The sequence below is a fragment of the Agelaius tricolor genome, unplaced genomic scaffold (assembly GCF_023055355.1).
Source record: "Agelaius tricolor isolate 1412-34295 unplaced genomic scaffold, bAgeTri1.0.p SCAF_9, whole genome shotgun sequence".
In the NCBI taxonomy this organism is placed as follows: domain Eukaryota; kingdom Metazoa; phylum Chordata; class Aves; order Passeriformes; family Icteridae; genus Agelaius; species Agelaius tricolor.
Genome location: NW_027269269.1, coordinates 5,697,729 through 5,718,781, shown reverse-complemented (window position 1 = coordinate 5,718,781; position 21,053 = coordinate 5,697,729). Strand labels below are relative to the sequence as shown.

Below are 21,053 nucleotides of genomic sequence, written 5' to 3'. Positions count from 1 at the left end.
GCTGTAGATGGAAAAGGGAGATACAACACGGTACTCCTCAATAACACTATCTATCTGGAGATGTCCTTGTGACAGTTCTGGCTTGGCACAAACCATCTATAGATGGAAAAGGGTGCTGAAAACAGGGATGTCAACAGCCATGCCCATTTCCCATGACTTGCTCAGTCCAGCCTGTCCCATCTCCACTGCCTGTTCTGCACAACCACACAAAGCCCTGCCAGTCTCAGGGACGAGCATTCACGGCCCCCATTGCCACGAACGAGGTAACACAGACAAGGCTCACCCACACGGAGCAATCTGCAGCTCAGAGCCCTACTTAGGCTGATATATATAGCTATAGATATATATAGAGATAGAGATTTAAAATCCTCTGCATTTTTAAAGGTGCTAACTGCTCCTTTCTGTCACTGCCTCTGAACCACAACCAGTGCCCTCAGTGAGTCACCCACGTGCTCAGGATCTGCCCACTTCAAATCTCTGTGATCCTGAATATGCACTTCATCTACATTTGTATGGCACTTTATTGTAATAAATAATAATTAGACTTGGAGGGCGAAAGAAAGCACAAAAAATATGGGCTTGGAGGGTAGGAGTGTTTTCCAGGAAGGTGGTAGGTAAGATGTGGGCCAGTACAAAGCTAGTATGCAGTTGTAAACTTACACGGACTATTTATAGAAGGGACTTTAATAAACAAGCATGAAACTCTCTTAATCACATGGGCTGCCAATCCATTTCTGAAAATCTGCTGTCAATTGATCCCTGCTATGCCAAGGGAGCTTCGTTCTGAGGATGCTGGGCATGTTTGCATGCTGTTATCTTTGGTAAATTTTATGCAGTTGAAGCAGCACTTTGTGAAAACAGTGCAGCATTCCAGAAATAGCAAGTCTATTTTCTGCAGCACTCCTTTAAAGTCCCCTAGGCCATCACCATTGTGGGTACAGTAGCTTTTGTACCATGAAACAAGTGATATCTGCTTGGTTTTTCAAAGAGCATTAGTTGCTAAGTTTTACAATGCCTGATTCTACTTTACAAGTGTTTTTTACTGGTTGCAGCTTCTTTTTTACAAGTAATGTGTTTGAACAAATACAGGGCAGTCACCCCTCACCCCTGCATTTTCCCTTATGGACTGTGCCACTGGATCTCATAGGGACTCCTCTGACCTGGGCAAGTATCAGCCTCAGTTCACAGCCTCCAGCACAGGACTGTCCTCACTCTATGCAGGCAAGCAGCTGGACTCCAGAAAATTATACCCAAGATCAAGCAGTGAGTCCCAGCAGGGCCACAAAGACTTCCCACCAAAATGTGCTGCAAACCACTCTCAGCACTGGCAGGGCAAGCACAAGCCTGGACAATGGAAGGAAGATATATGTTAATTGGGACTGGGAGCAAGCTTTACTCAGATAAATTGACTAATTTACATTTTAGGGCAGAAATCAAGGTTAAAACTCATATTTATGAAATTGGATATGACTCCTCTGCTTCTAAAACTCAGTGTGCACATTTTAATGCAGTATTTATTGAGAAAAATATTCCAACTTAAATTATAATAGGATTCTAAAAATTGTCTTGTATCATCTCTGCATGATGTCAAAACCTTATGAAACATAATAAAAATTACTATAGAGAATAAGGTGGTGGTTTGCACTAAATGTTCCAGGTGCTGAGGCACATAACAGACTACTTTTCTGTAATCTGGCAGTAAAATATCACATAGCTGTAGGGTAAAATGCATCATTAAAACAAAATCCTCACACTTTTCAGGCTGGAAGCTTGGCAGCTTAACTGTAAACAAAGCTGCACTTAAGTAATTTTTACATAGCCAAAAGGACACAATCCTCTGCAGAGCAAGCATGCACCACAGCGTGGAGGCTAGAGACAGGAAACACACTTGTGGTTTGGTTTGCTTCCAAGGCTTTTTGTTTTATTTTAATAAACAGCTGCAAGGTGTTTACTCTGAAAATTTAACACAAGGGCAAAATTTTCTATTGCTATAAATTAGCACCACACGTTTTGGTCATATTTTGCCTATTTCCACCAGAAAACAATTTAGGGCAAGTGATGTAAATCCTGTTGAAAAGCTCTTGCAGTGTGGGTGTTCTCCAGTCAGTCAGCAAGTTCAAGGGGTTTTGGTCTATGGCCCCCTGAGCAAGTGAGACGTTTGGGAGAGGACACATTCACATGCAGAAGTCAATAAAAGCTTTTTGGCCTTTGGAAGAATCAATCCTCTGTTCCCTACTGCAGTTCCCACTCACTTTTACTGACCGACATAGCAGCACCACCTTGAGTTACTCTCTCTTTGCAGTTGCACCAGGGAAATGCCATTCCAGGCACTGTCTACCCAAACAGAGATCTTATTGTTCATACCAAAAAAAAAAGGTCACAAAAAAGTGACCTTTGTGGGGAAAAATAAAGAAAACAAAGATAATAAAGAAAAAAAAAAAAAAAAAAAAAAAAAAAAAAAAAAAAAAAGTAGGATGAACTGAGGCAAAAGAAAAGCCCAAAACCTAACAACCCAGCTCTACAGTTCTGCACCATGGATGTCTGGGCTTTTGGAGCTTCTCATGGCCCACAAGAAGCCTGGATGCACAGGCTACCTTTACTCCTACCAACGAAACTCCTTCCTACCCATTCTGAGGAGACATACAGAGGAGCACTCTGGGATCTCAGTCCCACGAGGAGATCCAGTATTATTTTAGTTGGCTGAAGAGATACAGTTTTTGTCCTACCTTAACTTTTTTGAGAAGTAGTAATTTCAATGAGGAGAATTAATCCTACTTAATCACAACTGGAACATTTAAAAGCCTGGCTCAACTCCATTGACTTTGACTTACCTCATAGATGAAACTGATCTTTTATTCAAAAGGTGTTTTCATATATCTTCTTGTAAAGTGCATTACAAGAGTTCAGCACAGGTCATGTAACAGTCAGGAATTCTTGGTGACCAAAAATAGCTGGGACATTCTGCAGATCTCTACAGAAACAGGTAATTTAAAGCTGATGTGCACATGAGGTAAAAAAACTGGTGTAGACATCTTTAGAAATCCCTTCTGGACCAACATGAATGGCTGTCAGTGAGCCTACATGTTTCTGCTGACCCTAACATGTCCAGCTCTGTGTCACACAGGCTGCAGATGGGCAAGAGTAGGACACTGGTGTGACCATGTCCTTTCAACAGGGAAATGGCATTTTCTAGTTGACTGCCTGGGTTTACTTCCTGTCAGTCACCCCACTCAATCATTGGGTAATACCAGTGAGGCTGCTCATGGTCTCTCAGAGTTTCACTGCCCAATAGCCCCTCCCCTTTAGAGTCTGATTTTCCCATTATTGAAGAAGCAATTCAGATAGGTAGGTTTGGATTATATCTTAGGAAGAATTCTATACTGTGATTGTGGTTGGGCACTGGCACAGGCTGTCCAGAGAAGCTGCAGTTACCCCATCCCTGGCAGTGTCCAAGGCCAGGCTTGATGGGGCCCTGAGCAACCTGGTCTAGTGGAAAGTGTCCCTTTCCATGGCAAAGAGCTTAGAAGTAGATGATTTCAAGGTCTCTTCCAACACAAGCCATCCTAGAGTCTGTGAACTGTGGGACACAGTGGGGTGAACTCCACAAAGCCCCAGAACAGACATGAAAAGAGGACGTGCTCAGCCCCTGTACTGGCTGCAGTGTGTAAGAACCACTTCTCTAAGAGAGATGACCAATATGGGTGCCAACATGGAAGACAGGACTGTCACTTCACCTGTCCAGTTGTAACAGGAACAAATCTGGCTTTGCTTTGCCTCCAAGGCTTTGAATTATATTTTGATACTTGTACTACAGCACAGGAATTATCCTATTACAGTGAAGAGATTACTTAATATGCCTGTTGCTGCCAGCTATGGCAAGTGTAGTGACCCAGATTCCTTATGAACATTCATGGAGCCACATGCACCTGTTTGCTCTCCCATAACTCACTGCCCACCTATTTATTCAACAAGTTTTTCACAGAGCTACTCAGGCAGATTAGTCAGAGGTTCCTACTCCACAAGTGATCTGAGCTGGGGAGAAAAGCTGTTAGAGGATCGCCCACATCTCTGTGCCTTTTGATGATAATTACCTGTTCAGTGCTGCCAACAGCTATGCTGTACTGGCATGTGCAAAAGCAAAACTCCAGGTGTTTGGTAAGCTGTCTGGTCAGCAGGACAGTGTCTAAACAACAGAGGCACTTGAGAGGTCAGGAAGCCTCTGAGATGATGTCTTTCTGTCATGGGTTTAGAGTCTTGCCCCCAAGGCTTATTATCCGTTATTTGATCTAGCCCCCAGTACTCAAACATTAAAGAGTGGGCAGAGAAAATACCTAAATACAGACTGTTACTCCCAGGATGTGATTAAAAACCCCTCACCAGCAGCTTTGTGCACCACGAGGACACAGCTGGACCAGGAGAAACAATGCCACGGAGAGACCAAAGGGTATTTAACGCTGGCCCTTGTCAGAGGTGGGAGCACCACGAGCTGCACATCAGCCTGCACATCATTAGAGCCTTTCTGCTTGTTTACACAAGATAAATGATCACAAAGCAGACTGAGCATGTTGGTCTGTGATTTCCTCAGGTATGCTGTTGCCCAAACTGCTTGGCCAGACTATCACTTGGCAGAGATTTTATTGTCTAAAATCAGCGATACACAATGGCTGGACAACAGCTGCATTCTTCCAGACCTCAAGGCCTAATCCAAAAAGTTCTTTAAATGGGCTGCAGCCAAAAACACATGTGGACACTGAGACATCTGGACAAGCAGAGCCCTGCACTCATCCTGACGAGCACTGCCCCTCACTGTCTTCATACTGCCACAATTCTCTCCAAAAGCGAATTGGCTTAAGGCACTGGTGTTAAACTATTAGCCATTTATTGTAAAATTAATCTCCTATTTAAACTCCAATCCCTCCAAAACCCTGATTCCAAGCCTTCATTCTTACCTCTAGTCCTTTCCTTTTAATAAAAAAGCAGCATATCTCTGAAAGCCGCAGCTCATTTCCATCTCCAGATGTACAAACATCACTAAAAGCCAGTTTGTAGGTCGTAAATGAAGAACTGAGGGGTTTTATCAAAAACAAACATATGCACACATACACTCACACAAAACAAAATACAAAAACACAGCAGAGGGGCAGGATTGCCAATCTGAGTTAAAAGGCCATCTGAGGCCTCAGAAAGTTCACCTTGTTAACAGCTAATAAAATTTTATCCTCAGCTATTATTATGTAAAAGTAACTTTTGTGTTCAAACACATGGTTTAAGGAAGCAATACTCCAGTGTTATAATTAGCTTTAATCAAGCATGAATTAGATATACTAGAAACTGACAACTTGTAGAATATCATCACAAGCTGTTTTAATTATAATTCCATTAAAAAGGAAGAGCATTAAATACAAAAAAGAAAATTTTAAAAAATTACTATTTTTCTACAAATTCATATATGTTTACCTTACATAGGGAAACATGACATATTGAGGGGAGAAATCCAGGGCAGCTCTCATACAGAGATTTCCGCACAAAATGTTAAAACATCAAAACTTTTCATTAAATAAAAAACCTCAGAAAAAAAATCCCAATCAAGTTTTTCGAGGCTGAATTAAATCCAAGAATTAGACCCAAAAGCAAAGACACGCCTTCCTTTGCTTTGGTGACGGAGTCTCTAGGAACAGGAGACTCAGTTTAGACGACTGGCTGGAGCCAGCCGGGATCGTACCTGTCCATGCCAACTCCCGCTCTGCTTTTGAGCCCTGCTGGCGGCGTGCAGCTGCTCCAGAGGTAAATCCCCACTGACCACACGTGGAAGGCACACCTGGAAACTGGCAGGCACACGTAGCACGGCCTTTGCCCCTCTCAGCTCCGCAAACTCCCTGGCGAGGCACTGCCCAAGCCATGCCCTCCCCAGCAGCGGCACCATCGGCCGGCCAGGCCGTGGTGGTCCTGGCCCAGGGTGCCGCTCCTCCGCCTGGCACGGGCGGCCTCTGCTAAGGAGGTGCCATCCACAGCCCAGGCTCCAGCAAATGCTGCCATGGTGCCTGAGGGCTGTGCAAGAGCAACACCCACCTCGGCACAGGCAGGAGAGCTTCTGCATCAGGGCCTCATCCTGTGCCAGCAGGTAAAAATGGCCGCGGCCCATGGCCCAAGGGCCCGCGCTGCCCCTCCATTGCCTCACCAGCCAAACCTGCCTCACAGAGATTCCATTGCAAGGCAAAGTTATTCACCAGCATGGAAATCACTGAAGAACGAGCAAAATTATCACAGCTGGAATATCTATATAACAAGCTGGTTACTCGAAATGAACTTTCGTCCCCTTCGTCCCTGCCGTCAGTTTTGCCTGAAACACCAACTACTCATCTTCCCCATGAAAAAGAGACAGTTAAGACCTTCTGGCAATTTACATTTATTAAAAGTCTCTATTTTTTTGTCTTCTTCTAGTCCCATAGCTTGGATCATTCACATTTCTTCTGAGTAAAACCCTGAAAACACAATGTCCAAGGCTCTGGGAACACTCTGTATTTGCCTCGCGCCAAGTGGAATGTATTACTAGATTACACATATGATCTTCGTTATCTGGGATATTTAGCCTTTGGCACAGGACCCCTAGAAGATGACATGCCAGAATCACTTACTGTGCACTGGAAGAAGGAAGAACAGCCTCTCTGTGAATGGCATAACATTACTTCTATGTAAATAAGTGGAGGAAACACCTTGGAAACTTGTCGAATCTCCAGCTTTTACCTTCCCCTTCTCCAACCATAAGAGCCACATAACAAAACTGAGTAGAGGTAACATTTTAGGAACTTCATTTTCAGGTTCTTTAGGGATTTATTCATAAAACTTTCTAAAAAAATATCCTTTGGGATTTTTTTTTTAAACAGTCTGTGCTTCCAGCTTACACCAAAATAATATCATAAAACTCTTCATACTGTAAAAAAGAGTTGTTACATTTTTAGTATTTTAACACCTTTAATGTGTGGACACACAGATCTATAAATGGTCTTCCAGACTTAGAAATTGTGAGATTATATTACTTGGTTTCAGCATGTAAAAATATCACCTTCAAAGATCTGTTGAGGTGTGCAATAGAAAAGGGGAAGCTGCTGGCAGCTGCAGCACAGACTTTGGCTGTCCCTGTGAAATATTAGAGATGCAAGCAGAAGACCACCAATGCAGAGCAAAAACTTGGGTTTTGTCACATGTGAAAATTGTTTTGAGCAACAGCAGAACAAAAGCCAAAAATTTTACTTGAAACAAGTCTTTATTATTCTGTGTCAATTATTTGAGATGACAATACCCAATGCTTTAAATCCAGGCCTCACACATTTCTGTTTCAAGCATGTAATTTGTATTGCACTGAACTGTATCATTAAGTTGAGCAGGTTTCACTAAAAGACACCAAGAAAAAGTAAGAGGAAGATTACAACTGTGGAACAAGTCTGTGGACAAACATAACTAACCCAAATCCTTTGCTGATTTCATACACATTAACAGAGTTAACAATCAAATGTATTTTTTTCTGCACCTGAATATGAGCCAAGAAAAATACCAAAAGCTTACTTTTCCAATGTATTTCTACAATAACCTTGCTCAAAGTGCTTCTGAAGAGTACATCTGATGATGTGAAGAGTCTCTACATGGCTATTCATCACAAATTTTATGATGACAAAGTAGCTGTAGAGCGGAAAAAGGAAGAAAAACAAGAACAATGTGGCAACGGTGGCCTGCATATCTTCATCTCTTGGATGTAAGGGCCCAAATTCCACTGTTATATCTGTACTATTTACTATGTTTCTCTTCTGCCTGCAGGTACAAGTCAAGTGAGGTATGGATTATAGCAAGGTTTCCCTTCTGTGCACCACCATGCCGTACAGCCATCCCAGAATTCTTCCATAGGCCGAGTATCATGTGACTCCTTCTATATGATTGACAAGGCAAGGAAAGATTTGTAATGAAAGCTGAATGTTCATGAAACCATGACACAGCAGGAGAAAAAGATGACAAGCTTTTAAGCACACAAGACTTTCAGACTTGCTTCTCTTTCAGGACTGGTAAGAGGACAATGGCACAAACAAGCACTGGTTTTTCCAACTAGATCATCTTGTCTTGCTCCCATGCTTGGGTCATCACAGCTACCATAACACTGCCATTGAAAACCTTAGTCCTCTGAATGCTAAATAGCCATCTCCAGATGTCACAATGGTTTCTTTGAATAAATAGCATTAATAAACTTTAAAATGCCCCAGAGTAAGTCTGTCCAAAGTGCCACTACATTTTATGAAAGTGCCCTGTATATAAACCAGGGACACCTGACATATAAAGTGGTATAAAAATACAAACTGACTCGGCTTCTAAGTATTTCCTGCCCTTTTAAACTTTGCACTTGTTCATTAATTTCAACAAATATTGAGGTGAGCCAGCTGCTGAGGTGAGAGTATTCAAATAAATCCCTCACAGATGTTTGTTAACTTCAGATAGGAGCTTTATTATCTACAAATCATTAATCAACCATTAACAAGTAAGTGTTATGGAGTCCCAGTATTAAGGTTCACTGCCAGAGAAGAATGATAGATTTTGCAGGCTGGCTGTGTCTATAAGAACTAAGAGCAGAGACAGGTCTGAGGTAAAACATTTGGAGGAGATTAGAAAACATGAGAAGTCATTTTGTTGCTCTTCAGCTCTCCTTCAGAGAAAGCACTTCACCAGAGTTAAGCATTTACACAACAAACCGAGTGGAAAGATCAAACTCATCCATCAGTTTGGTGATGAAGAGGAATGTACTTTTCACAGCCAAACAAGGAAGTCAGGCACAGGTGAGAATTGTTGCTCCTGAGAACAATAATAAACACCATCCAAAGTGTTACACTCTAAACTGAAAGACTCTGAAGCTACAAAATCGCCTGCTCTGACTTCAGAGACCTCAGACTTCACCCAATACCTCTCACAAAGGCCACAGACTTCTGGAAACAACAGAAGCAGCTAAATTGTTCCATGCCACAGGCAGAGGACAGACATGACTGAGGCAGCACCCATCAGTTGTTGTGTAGGATAAGCATGGCTTGCTGCAGAACAAGGAAATGCATTCCCCTCTTTGGTCCTCTCCACCACACAGCTTCTGCCAACTGGCCTTACGAGAGAATCCTTTCACTCAGTAGATTTGGAAATAATTCTGATCTGGACTATACAAGCAAGACACTTCAGAAAGCACAAAATTCTTAGGTGAAAATGTATTACACTCGGTGTCTCTCCAGCTATTTTTGATTTCTGATACTTATGGAGCAGGCAATAAAGTAAATTTAAAAAGCAGAATTAAAGAAGAATATTGCCTGAATACCAGCAGGTAAATGAATTTTGACTTTCCTATTTTGCAACTCTGATTTTTTCACAGAATACTTTCACAGGTTTCTGAAATACTGTGGAATTCTAAATTATGCAAACCAGATATTAATTAGATCAAAGACAGAAAACTTTCCAAAGCTCACGTACTGATTACTTAACGCACCACAGAGTAGGAAAAAATATTCCTTACAAAGCCATACTTTTATTTCCCTCCATAACATTTCTTCATAAGGAGCAATACACAGCTGGAAGCATTAACAGCCGACCAGATGGTTCACTTCTCGATAAACATGTTTTGTAAGTTTAAAGTCTAATGAACTGTAGTGCAGGGAGAAAAAAAGTTATGTATGCAGAGTGGTTCAAATGGCAGGTCAGGGCTGGGGCTGGACAGGGGACTAGCTCCACAGAAACTTCCATTTCTATGGCAGCTTTACATGGGAGGAGGGAGGGAGGAAGGATGGCCAATTCTGGCAGAAGACAAGGACAAAAAAGGCTGAATGCTTAACACCCACAAATTCAGCCCCACAAGCGCTAATACTGGACAGGGGAAGGTTGTGATCACCAAATCCTGGCCCACAGCATTGTCCTGAATCAGCAGGTGCTTCCAGAGCCCTAGAGAGCCTGTACCACGCAACAGGCAATGACCGAAGAAACTCAGCTCAAATTAAAGTGTGCAATTCTACAGTGAACAATCCGGAGTTACACCTGACACTGTGGAAGTGTCCAAGGCAACAAGCACTCATCTTCTTCTGCCCATGCCATCTCCACAGGATGCAATCCAAGCCAGTCACAAACTGTTCACAGCTGAGCAGCCCAAATGTCACATGCCTGGTTACAAACTGCAGAGCAGCCCTGCCCACCCGGCCAGGTACAAACAACTCAGTGGGGCAGCACTGGGGAAACCCCTTCTAGGAGACCACCTGGTGCCTGGGCTGGTTCTGTCACATCTTTCAGCAGCCTTTATAGCTGTGCAGCTACCGAGGAGCCTGAACTGTGTTCAACAAGCTGGTGTGGACAATAGTTCAAAAACATTTCAAGTTTTGGGCTGAGAAACTGCAAAACAACACAGCCAGCAAAAGTCACTGACTCACCTGGAGGCCGATCTAGATCTGCTGAGTGCTTTGACAAAGATCAAAGATGGTGCAGACTGACGTCTTTGGGCCAAACTCTTCATCTTCTGATTGGAAAGAGAAACAAAATGAAATCACAGGTGAGATTTGGAACAGTAACTGCACGCATACAAACTGAGCACAGCCAGACTCCAATTTCAGGCCATGGGAAAAAGGCTGTTATTGCCCTCAGCAACCCTTGAGGGGGAAAATATCACAGGGAAATTCCCCCTGGAGGGGGAAAATGAGGTAAGAAAAGCAGGAGCATTACAAGAAAGCCAGTGTAAAGAATAGCTAAAAAGTAGTGTCTATACACAGATACTTGAGATACCTTGCACACATGAAATAAACACCTAGAGCTAGTCCTTGACCACTTTTTTGTCCTTAGTAAGATATATTTATCAAATATCCAGGTGGTGGTTTAAATTTCAAATACTTCATACATTTCTGTGTCACATCTGACATCTACCATTATTAAGGTTTGTATTCTACTCACCTGACCTTAAACATTTTATTAGGCTACCCCTTTTTAACAAATCTTTAGAGATGAGAGCATTTTCCTTCCCTACTACTCAGTCTGGAGCATATCTTGTAGCCAACAATGACATTTTTTCGTTGCTGATTATGCATGAGAAATATAAAATGGGGAGAGACAGGACAGTTGTTAGCACTGAAGTAGAAAGAGAATGGGAAAAAGGAGACACTCAAAGACAGAGAACACCACAGGGAAAAAAAAAGAAAGCACAAGGAAGAGATGAAAATGTCAGTAGCTAACAAGAGAGGATGGATTTCCAGTTAGTGAAGTTGAACACTACAATAAAAATACCGAGCAAATAAATACCACAGTTTTCCCCAGAGGTAGAAATTTTCAAAAGCACCCACAGGAGACAAAAATACACATTTTCCTGAACCACAATGCATTCAGTCTCCCTCCTGCAGCCAGAAGCAGGACTAGCAGAGTAGTCCTGGCCCTGACCCTGGAGGGCTGTCTTGAACCAGTTGTACAGCCTGCTGCCAAGGTGCATGACCTCTCCTCTCACTGACCCTCCACCAGAAGGGTGACTGTTACCTTATTTAGCTCAAATACTTTTCAGAATAAACTGGGGAACAAAAGAACCAGGGTCAAACTCCTCCTGAGACCCTGACAGGAGAATATCCAATGATGCAGTGGTACCTTACAGCACCACTGAGAGCCCACAAACAGGTGAACCTCTGACAGCCATGAAATCCCTGCTCTCAGCTAATCAAAAAGCATGACTCTCTTCCTTCATACCAGAAATAACCTCTGACTACCAGGACAAATATGTCAGGACAGTGGGAACAACTGATTCCTCTGCCAATGTATGTGCTGGACGTGGCATTCATTCTGTTTGGGCAGGTGCACAGTGTGCTCCCCTCGGAGAAACTCTGCATATTTTACTTGCTTGTGACAAGTGCATTTATTTTACTCACTGCAGTCCATCTGTTATTGTGTCAGTTTTTTGGTTCTCTCTTTATTGATGTAGAGCAGACTTGTTTGTTTTGTCACTCAGTTACAGCTATTGTGCAGCAATTGTTATAAATTCAACTGCGTAATTTCAATTTGCCTTTAAAAATTATCCCCTCCTCCCTATTTTATCAAAAAATAACCTTCTCAAGACTGATAAATTAAGTCTTGGAACATTTAGCTGTCTCCAATTGGACTATAACTGCATAATAAAAGATTACTAATAAAAGAGATGCCCATTTTTAATAGTTTTTTTAAATAAATAAATAAGATAAATTGTTCTAGTGAATTAAATCTGTTTGTCTTACTGCTAGCTAATCTGAAAAGCTGTTAGAGGTTTTAAAAGTAGCACACCTGCAAATACAAAGACAAAAAGAGATCTGTGTAACAATGCAGTGTAACATGCTACAGAAGACCAGCCACATATGTCACACAACAGGCAGATTTCAGAAGTTAATATAAAGCATCACCTCCCAGTGGGAAATTTACTGCAATTTACACATTACTGGGCAGGTGGCTTTTGAGAGGATAAGAACTGGAGCATCTCAGCTCCTGCAAATGCAGTCGAAGTTTGGTTACATTTTCAAGAGATCTTCAGGTCTGAAAAGAAAGCTGCTGGGAAAAAACCTGCAGTATTTTAAAATCTATAGCAATTACAGCATTATTTTTCATGCTTGGGTTAGCAGTGCTGAATAGCACCTGTGCCACTGAGATTCTAGTCTTGACTCAAATGTCTGAAGACCAAAGTAAAGTGTAGACTACACAAATTTAGGAAGAGCTCAAATAACTGGCAGAGATTATCTTGGTTAGGGGGATCCCAGAGGTCTGTGATCCACCTCTCTGAACCTGCTGACAGCAAGACCCATTCAAGCAGGCTACTCTGGGCTACCTCCAGTGCAGGTCTGTGCTACCTCCAAGGATGAGATTCCACAGCCTCTCTGGGCAAACTCTTAGCACAGCTACTAAGCATATCTTAACAGAAAAAAAAAAATAGCCTCAAAACATAAAAAGATCACTGATGAGAAAAGGAAAATTTTCACAGCACTCAAGTGAGTCGGGTCAGCTGTATGCAAATAAACACATTACACAGAGACATTGATTACAGACAGAAAGGGGTGTTTTATTTCTGTTTTGCTACGTACAGAGTTTGGGAAGAGAAAATAAGTCATGACAATTTGAATTGATTCACTTTGAGAAGGGAGAAGATAAATTCACTTTTTCTTAACTTGGATCCAGTTGCCTGCTATCCTCATTTTTATTGCTTTTATTATGTGCAAGGATGGCAATGTGGAGAAGAGGAGATATATCCTGAACAGCTGTTGTGAGAGCAGATGTTTGGGAGGAAAAGGAGATGCACTGACCAATTATTTAAGCATGGGACACAGAGAAGCATTTCTCAACATGTGTCCCACATCATTACCTCCCATTTTTTCATGTAAATATTAGAAAGGTCAACACAGACAGAAATTCTCATACTTGCTGGCTGAGTCACACCCATGTGAAATGTATCATAAAATCAGTATCGATAATGAGTGTTTACAGTGTGCATTTAGATGCAAAGATGATAATCTTGTGTCAGTCAGGACAAACTAGAGTTACTTCTGTCTTCCTCACATCCAAAAGCTGGAGTTGCTGCCCCTTCCCCTCCGATTCAGGTTTAACTTCATACTTTCTGCATTTCTGGTTGTGGTTGTCTTGACTTCTTAACAGAAACAAAAAGGTTTTGCAATTTCAGTTGTTGGACTGGTGGTAGTATTTGGCCAGTTTCTCATTTGGTATAAAAAATTCATAGGCCTGTAGACTGGAGAAGAATGAATTTACACCAGATATCGATCAGACCTACAATCTGACACACTGTTTTGTAAACTGTGATGGTAGGCGGTTTATGAGCAGACCAGCCCACCGTGCTGAAGACAGAAAGCTTACAAAACATCACTGAAAATATGCTGCCTCTCCTCAAGAATCAGAACCCCTATGGATTACAGTAAAACTTGCACAAGTATCTCCCAAGTCATCAGCTTGGGGAAAAATGTATTCCTGGATGCCAGTATTCAACTAATTTTGCCTCAGAGTTGAAGTGGATGATGGCACTATTTGAAATTTATATAAATCAATATATTGCCAAGTTACAATATTGCTTTCCACTGTGGAAAAGGTAACACATGGTAAGACCAAAAAAACTGGAACTGTTCCTGCACTTTACATGTATCACTTTACTATATCATGCTTCTAAAGAGAATGGCAGAGTGTGAATTAAATAAAGAATGTATGAAAAAAAATGAATGGTACTTACTATTTATTTTGTGATGGCAAGTAACTTAAGTAATGCATATAGAGTGTTTATAATATTTTCAAGTGTCTAGAGAAGTTAAAAATTATGCACTAAGTGGATACCCTGCTGCAGCTACTGGTCAGAGCAGGCAGGCTAAGCCGGGGCAGTGTGCAGTGATTCCCCAGGAACACACTGCCCACATTGCCAGGTTGTGCTGCCTGACCCATGCCATGGTGAGACACATGCAGGAAGATTCCTCTCCCCAGCCTCTGACTCACACACCTGAGCTGTCTGCCCTGTGCTCCTTTTAGAGCTGACAGAGAGAAAAGGACAATTTAGGGCATGGCTCATCTTGCCTGAAGAAGTTTTTCTCCACTGACTGTAAAAGAAAAGCAAGGTGACCAAGAAAATAGAGTTAATCATCATCAATCCTCTCCTTGCTATCTGAGCAAAGGACAGGGAACAGAAAAATGTATATGCTCAGTAACTCAGGCAAGAACTGTCTTCTTGCAGTGGTTTGAGCTTAGGATGAGAAAATGTTACTTGATGTCTGTTTAAGAACAGACACACAAAACAGTTGAAAAATTTACTTAGTTCCTGAGTGACAGGTAAACACAGCAGAAATGCCTCCTCAGCAATGTGCAGATAACCTTGTTAAAGCCTCCCCAGACACTGAAGGATTTCAGGCTCCTGATTTACAGGCTCACTCCAGAAATGGGTCAAGGCTGGGACATCTGCCTGGGTCATTTAACTGGGTGACAGGGACAACCCTCAGATGTGCCAATGCCTCGAGCTGAGGATTGCTTTCAAGTGGCTAAGCTCTCCCTTTCACTGCTTTATTTTTCTAATGAAAGGAAGTCTGATTTTAACAAATCCTACTCTCTAAATATATTTAAGTTAATAACTGTGAGGGATTTCACCCATGCAAACTCTGCTCCTGTTGTCTGAGCAACAAAACATATCTGTGGCACACACTCCTGGTTTAGCTAGATATGAACCAAAGCACTGACAACAAATCCCTACCAGAAACTGTGGGGCAAATTTCAGCTAAATGCCTGAAAATCAGAAAAATCACAACAACCCTCAGCATATAGCAGTTAATTTTGCAGAATAACTGGGCATCACTCTTACCCCTGTATCACTGGGCCACTTATGAGAGGCAATAGATTATATTTTCCTACATACTAAAATCCAGTATTTGTTAGACTTACAGACTAGAGTTGTCAAAAAGTGCCAAAAATAACAAGAATTCTTATATTTTGTTATAGCAAGAAATGGATCTATGCTGACCTATAGCATTCTTGAGCCCTCAAAAACAGGGTGAGAAGATGACTGCATTTGAACTGCTGGCTCAAGCAGCAGAGATGTAGAGAGACCCATTTACCATAAAGGCAGAGCAGGTGACAAAACTATGTGCTTTTGTTTATGCTGGCAGAATACTTTTACTTACAAGGACCTTCCTAGAAAGAAAGCCATTTTTGGATGGATAATTGTGGAGAAAACAATTGCAGGGGCACAAGAGAAAAGGGCTACCAACACAGTGGAACCAAAAGCACATCCTCATGGAACAGCAGCTGCTAGAGAGCACAGCAAAGGCTGAAGGCTATCTCAGAGTAGAAAGAAAAATTGATAAAAGAAGCTAGGAACAAAACATGTTTCACCATACTTCCCGAAGGATACAAATCTTTGGAAGCACTTATATGGATGTCTTCAAAAGATTCCACTCATCTACATCACTAGATGAAGATGTGAAAGATCAGTAAAGACATCATAGAGGAGGGGAACATTGAGCATTGAATATGCTGCTTGTGGGTCCTACAGTGAGTCAGTGCACTGCTCAGATCAGTGACTGGGTTTGTGATGGTCTTGCTGAAGCCCAAAGTTTCCTTTCAAACTTGCCACAAAGCATGAAGGTTAACACATGGATAAAATTCTGTCCCAGTTTCTGTACGTACAGACTTTCTCAGGAGCAGTTTAGAGATGACAAGAGAGAGGAGATTCCCCTCACTCCACATCCATACTTCAAGCAACATTAAGTAAAGAGGCAATAATTTGTTATTTGTGGTTCTTGGGCGTTACATCCCCTATGACCTATTGTGCCCCTCTCTTTCCTAGTGCCACCAGGAGGGGCAAACAAAAAACCCAGGAATAGGAAACTCAAGAACTAGAACACATTGTTTTCTGCATAATTTTCATGTTCTCTCATGGACAGAAAAATGAAGGATTGCTAATACTAGTTAGTAATTAAATCAGCACCAGGAGGCACATCACCACAGGAAGTTACCACAAGCCAGCACATCCTACCAAGGTGATTTTAACCTAATGACCCACTTTGCGGGTGATTTCATTAAAGTAGGAGCTTTTTCAGTCCTCATCAGAGACAAAATAGCTACAGGATATATCTGCAGGATGATAGGAATTGTTCATCACTTCACTAAATAGTGCCAGAAGTGTTTCTATGTGTCTGAAATTTCCAGCACTACCAGGTGTGATTTTAGAAACAACCCACCAGATCCTCAGCCAGGACAGAATCTTGCAGGAAGAAGAAATCCCTGCTTAAGAAGATTTATCTTAAAAAAGATAAATCTCTTGGCATGAGATCAAGGCATCATACAATATAATGGCAAATACATACTTGATTCATCTTTTCAGAGTAAAACAAGGGATGAAGATTATGTATGATTACTCTTCCAATGCCATTAATTTGCTTGAATTTGTCCATTTAATACACTGTTGAGGAACACTAGAAGTCCCTTTTCCCTGGCAGTAAACTGTTGCTGCATTTGTGACCAGAATCACAAAGAAACACATATTTATGGAATTGCCAGATTTCAAACCTCAAACCATAAATGCTACTTTGATTAGTATTCAAAATGGTTAATTTTTTGCACACTTTGTAGATGTAAATATTAATTGCTGAGCTTCCAAAACATTTCAAGAATTTACTTGAAATCTTCAAGGATGCAGCAAAAATCCTAGGACTGACTCCTTGTGCTACCAGATATTGTTTTGCATAAAATCTTCAGGGTTGGCTGGAATCTAGCCCCTCTGAGAAGAGAGAAGTGAAACACCAGGAAATTATAAATATGGTTAAATGACCCAGCTGCTACTGCTGACACAGTTACATAAAAGACATCTCTGCTGCATGGTTTGTTTTGACAAATTTGTAGAAATAAGCTCTATCAGTATAATCACTTTTAGTCATACTACTGCAATCCACTTCAGTTGCATCAATTTATTGGAATTGGTTTCTAAGCTAAACAGTCAATACAAAACTTCTGTGTAGGTCAATCACACATGGTGACTCCAGTGACTCCAGTAAGTCCAGTAAAGGAGGGAAACTCGCCCAGAATTTTCCAAAAGCATTAACTAAAACACTGCACTTCAATGTCACCTTTTAGCAGAGTGTTGTAAGCATTTAACAGAGAGAACCTCCCACAGACTGTGAGGTAGGCTAGCAGTGCAAATTATTTTGCATGCCAAGAATAGGCACAGAAACGTTTCCAGGATATTAGTTTAAATGGTCACATAAAATACATGAAAAAAGCCCTAGACATTTTCTGTCCCTGTTCTGGTTCTGTGGTGGGATCAAGCACCTGGATCCTTCAGCTTGGTTTTGACAGCCAAGTGGAAGATGAAGTAGGAGTTCAGAAAACCACAGAACAATGCAGCAAATCTCAGCTAATTTGAGCAAACATAGTCACAATAATAAAAAGGGAGAAAGGTTCAGTAGTCGCCTAGCACCTAGCATCACATATTTAGGGGTAGCTTTTGCCAGAAAGCAAAACAGTTGATGTTAAATACATATTTGCAAGAAAATTGTTTAACTTGACATGCTGTGTCACCAGCATCAAAACTGATTTCTTGCCAACACATTCTTCCATTTCGCTGTATGCAACCAATACAAACAAGGTAAGCTCCCTGTTACCAAAAAAGACTTTCTGTATTGTGAAAAAATGATGCTTTGGCACTGAGTAGAAGACAACACAAAGGTAAATATAGAGTCCAAAGGACCTAAATAATAAAAGAAATATTTGAACTGTCACTGAGATCCAGCTTGAGGCAAAATTAGGAATACTCCTTTCCTGTACATGGATAAAGGTTGGAAGCTTCTTCCCCAGAGAGACATAAAGAGGTGACATGCTAGCAGTCTCAAGGAAGCACCACAACTGTGGACAAGCAGCTGAGCTGCTGGCTGGATGTTGGTGGCTGCCTGTGTTGGTTGTGCATGGTGTACAAAGCTGCCATACGCTGCAGGGCCCAGCCAGGGTCTCAAGCTGCTTCTCCACAGGAGGATCTCCATTTGTACCCCGCTGCATGTGCCTCCACGCTGAGGAATTCCAAAAGGGCTGCCAAGATCCGTAAAAAGTAATATCCCTGCTCTCTTGTCAGCGTTGGCAAAAACAAGGTCTGCATTCCTTCGACTGTGGGCTCTTTGGAGCAGGAGTAGGAAACACAAGTGCTACCATTAATATTTGTCCTCAGAATGCTGAATAATGAAGTGGAACTTGCACGATAAAAACGTTCATCTTCACAGTACTCGAACTTCTCATTTCAGGTGGGTGCCTAGCATCAGAGCTCTGCCAGGTTGGAAGGTACATGGTGCTCTGTCTTCAGCAAAAATGAAATAAATGTTTGATAAAAATCAAAGCTGAACATGTAGCCATCTCAAATTAGATCACAGCACTTGGAAAGGGTGCGTATCTACTCCATCATTTTGCCCAGCTGGGCAGCAGAAGGTACTCCACCACCTTGTGTAGGTGTGTCACATGCCCAGTTCAGAAACCAATCAGGTATTAACTGCAGTACTTTAAGTGTAGTAGAAATCTTGACAATACTCTCTCCAGGCAACCATTCCACCATTGACAGCAGCTGCCATAAGAAGGAGTCCCCAGGGCTGCAGTCAGGCTGGAGCACTACGTGGCTTGGTGGGACACAACCCATGGAAACACACAGCATCACCTCCTAGCCCAAAGAGACCCATCAGCATTGCTGTGCCATGGCCAGCAAAATCCCAGGGACTGCTTAGCCACATCATTGGACACAAGCTCAGACTTTACTACCATCCTAAATTGTCACCAGGTGGACAGATTTACTAAGGGACACTGAAACCTGGCCAGTCATTCTAATCCTGCCAGCCTATTTGGCAGTCGTCTGAAGTGCACCTCTAAAGACAAGGCAGTGAATAGATTTAAATGTCATTGTGAAGCAAAATCTGCAAGGCAGCAAGGTACCAGCTCTACTTTGGATAGAAAAACATTTCAGCACTTGCTAAACCCAAGAGAAAAAAAGAATTCCTGTTTTATACAGCAGGAAGAATCTGGTTATCACAGCTCGCTTGTTACAGCTAAGTAAAAGGCAGAAACAAGTGCTTGGCTGTATGCAGAAGAGAGCATTTTGCACTTGATTATGTCAAATGCTGAAAAGCAATCTGAGACATCAAACAGATTTTACAACCAGTTTTGAAGATGGGATGAGGTTCCTCTGCTATCAATTGTATACACTTTGCACAAGGTGCTTCCTCAGGGAGCTTCTTAATATTCCTCTTGCACAAAGCACGTGCGAGAGCAGCCACCGAACACCCTCATCTCTACCAAACCCTTCCCTCGCTCTCTCCAGGCACACATACAGCAGATCCCTCTTCGATCCCCTGGATAACAGCTCTGCAAACCATCCCCCAGCTCTCTCTGATACCCACCGAGCAAAACCTCCAGAAATACATTCAGCAAAACGTCCTTCGCGTTTCCCCACGAAATCCATGTAGCAAACCCTTTTATCGGTCCAGCACATCCGTGCAGCAACACCCTCCGCGCCAGATTCCCGGGGGATCCATGCAGCCAAGCCCAGTGCCTGCACCGAACAGCACCCGGCAAACCCTTCCCGAGCTGCCCGGGACAGCTGTGCAGCGGCGCTCCGGACACCCCGGCAGGCGCCCTGTGCTCCCGGGACACGCGTGCAGCCACCCCCCGAGGTGCCCGGTTATCCACCCATCGGCCGCACCGGGCACCGCGGCACTCCCGGCTCCCCGGGGAGCCCGTGCACGAACCCTTCCCGCCGACAGCCTCGGCTCCGCCAGCGGCTCCCCCGAGCCCGGTTCCGACGGCGGCGTGCAGGACTCGGGGAGATGGCGCGGCGGAGCGCGCGGTGGGGCCGCGCTGACCGGCGGTGCCCGCTGCGGGAAGCTCCGGGACACAGACGAGGATCGGGGGGCGCTTTCCCGTGCGGTCTCCGGGGGCGGCCTCACCTTCTTGCTGTCGGCGGCGGCGAAGCCCCTGGTCTCGCCGCTCACCGAGGACGAGCGGCCCGGGCCGAGGTGCTCCTGTTGCGGGGACATCACGTCCATACAGCCCCGCGCCGCCGCGCTCCCGCCGCGGGGACACCCGCGCCGCCGCCCGCACCATGGACAGGGCGCGCCGCGCCGCGCCACGCCCCCCGAGCGCGGGACACGCCCCCTCGGTACACGCCCTCGCAGGCCACGCCCCCTCCTCCGCGCCGGGCCCGCTCCGGGCAGGGGGTCCCGCAACGGGAGGGCGGCAGCGCGCATGCGCGGCCTCCGGGGGGCGCGGGGGGACGGGGACGGGGACGGCGGTGGGCGGCGGTGCGCGCGCTCGCGTCCCGCGCCTCGCGCCTGCGCGCGCTGCGGGGCCGGGGGCGCGCGGGGACGGCGGGGAGCCGGGAGCTGAGGGATCCCGGGAATGGGACGGGTGTGACAGGGACACAGCACTGCCGGGCGTGTCGGGGGTCACAGCGCTGGGGGCGCGCTGCAGGGGCCCAGAAGTGGCGCGGGTGTTGTGGGCACAGGGCGCTGTGGCCGGCGGTGCGGGGTTAGAACACCCGGAGCTGC

The 21,053-nt window shown here is 43.7% G+C and overlaps 1 protein-coding gene across 1 annotated transcript in view; it reads right to left on the bottom strand.

Moving 5' to 3' along the window:
• ARHGAP20 (Rho GTPase activating protein 20) overlaps nucleotides 1–20,769 on the bottom strand; it is a 56,703-nt gene extending 35,934 nt beyond the window's left edge. The window contains exons 1-2 of the mRNA XM_071434118.1: nucleotides 20,454–20,769; nucleotides 10,434–10,519 (exon numbers count right to left, since the gene is read on the bottom strand). Of these exons, the coding sequence (XP_071290219.1) occupies nucleotides 10,434–10,519; nucleotides 20,454–20,753 (386 nt within the window). The 5' untranslated portion in view covers nucleotides 20,754–20,769. The remainder of the gene's footprint in view (nucleotides 1–10,433; nucleotides 10,520–20,453) is intronic.
• Nucleotides 20,770–21,053: the final 284 nt, after the last annotated feature.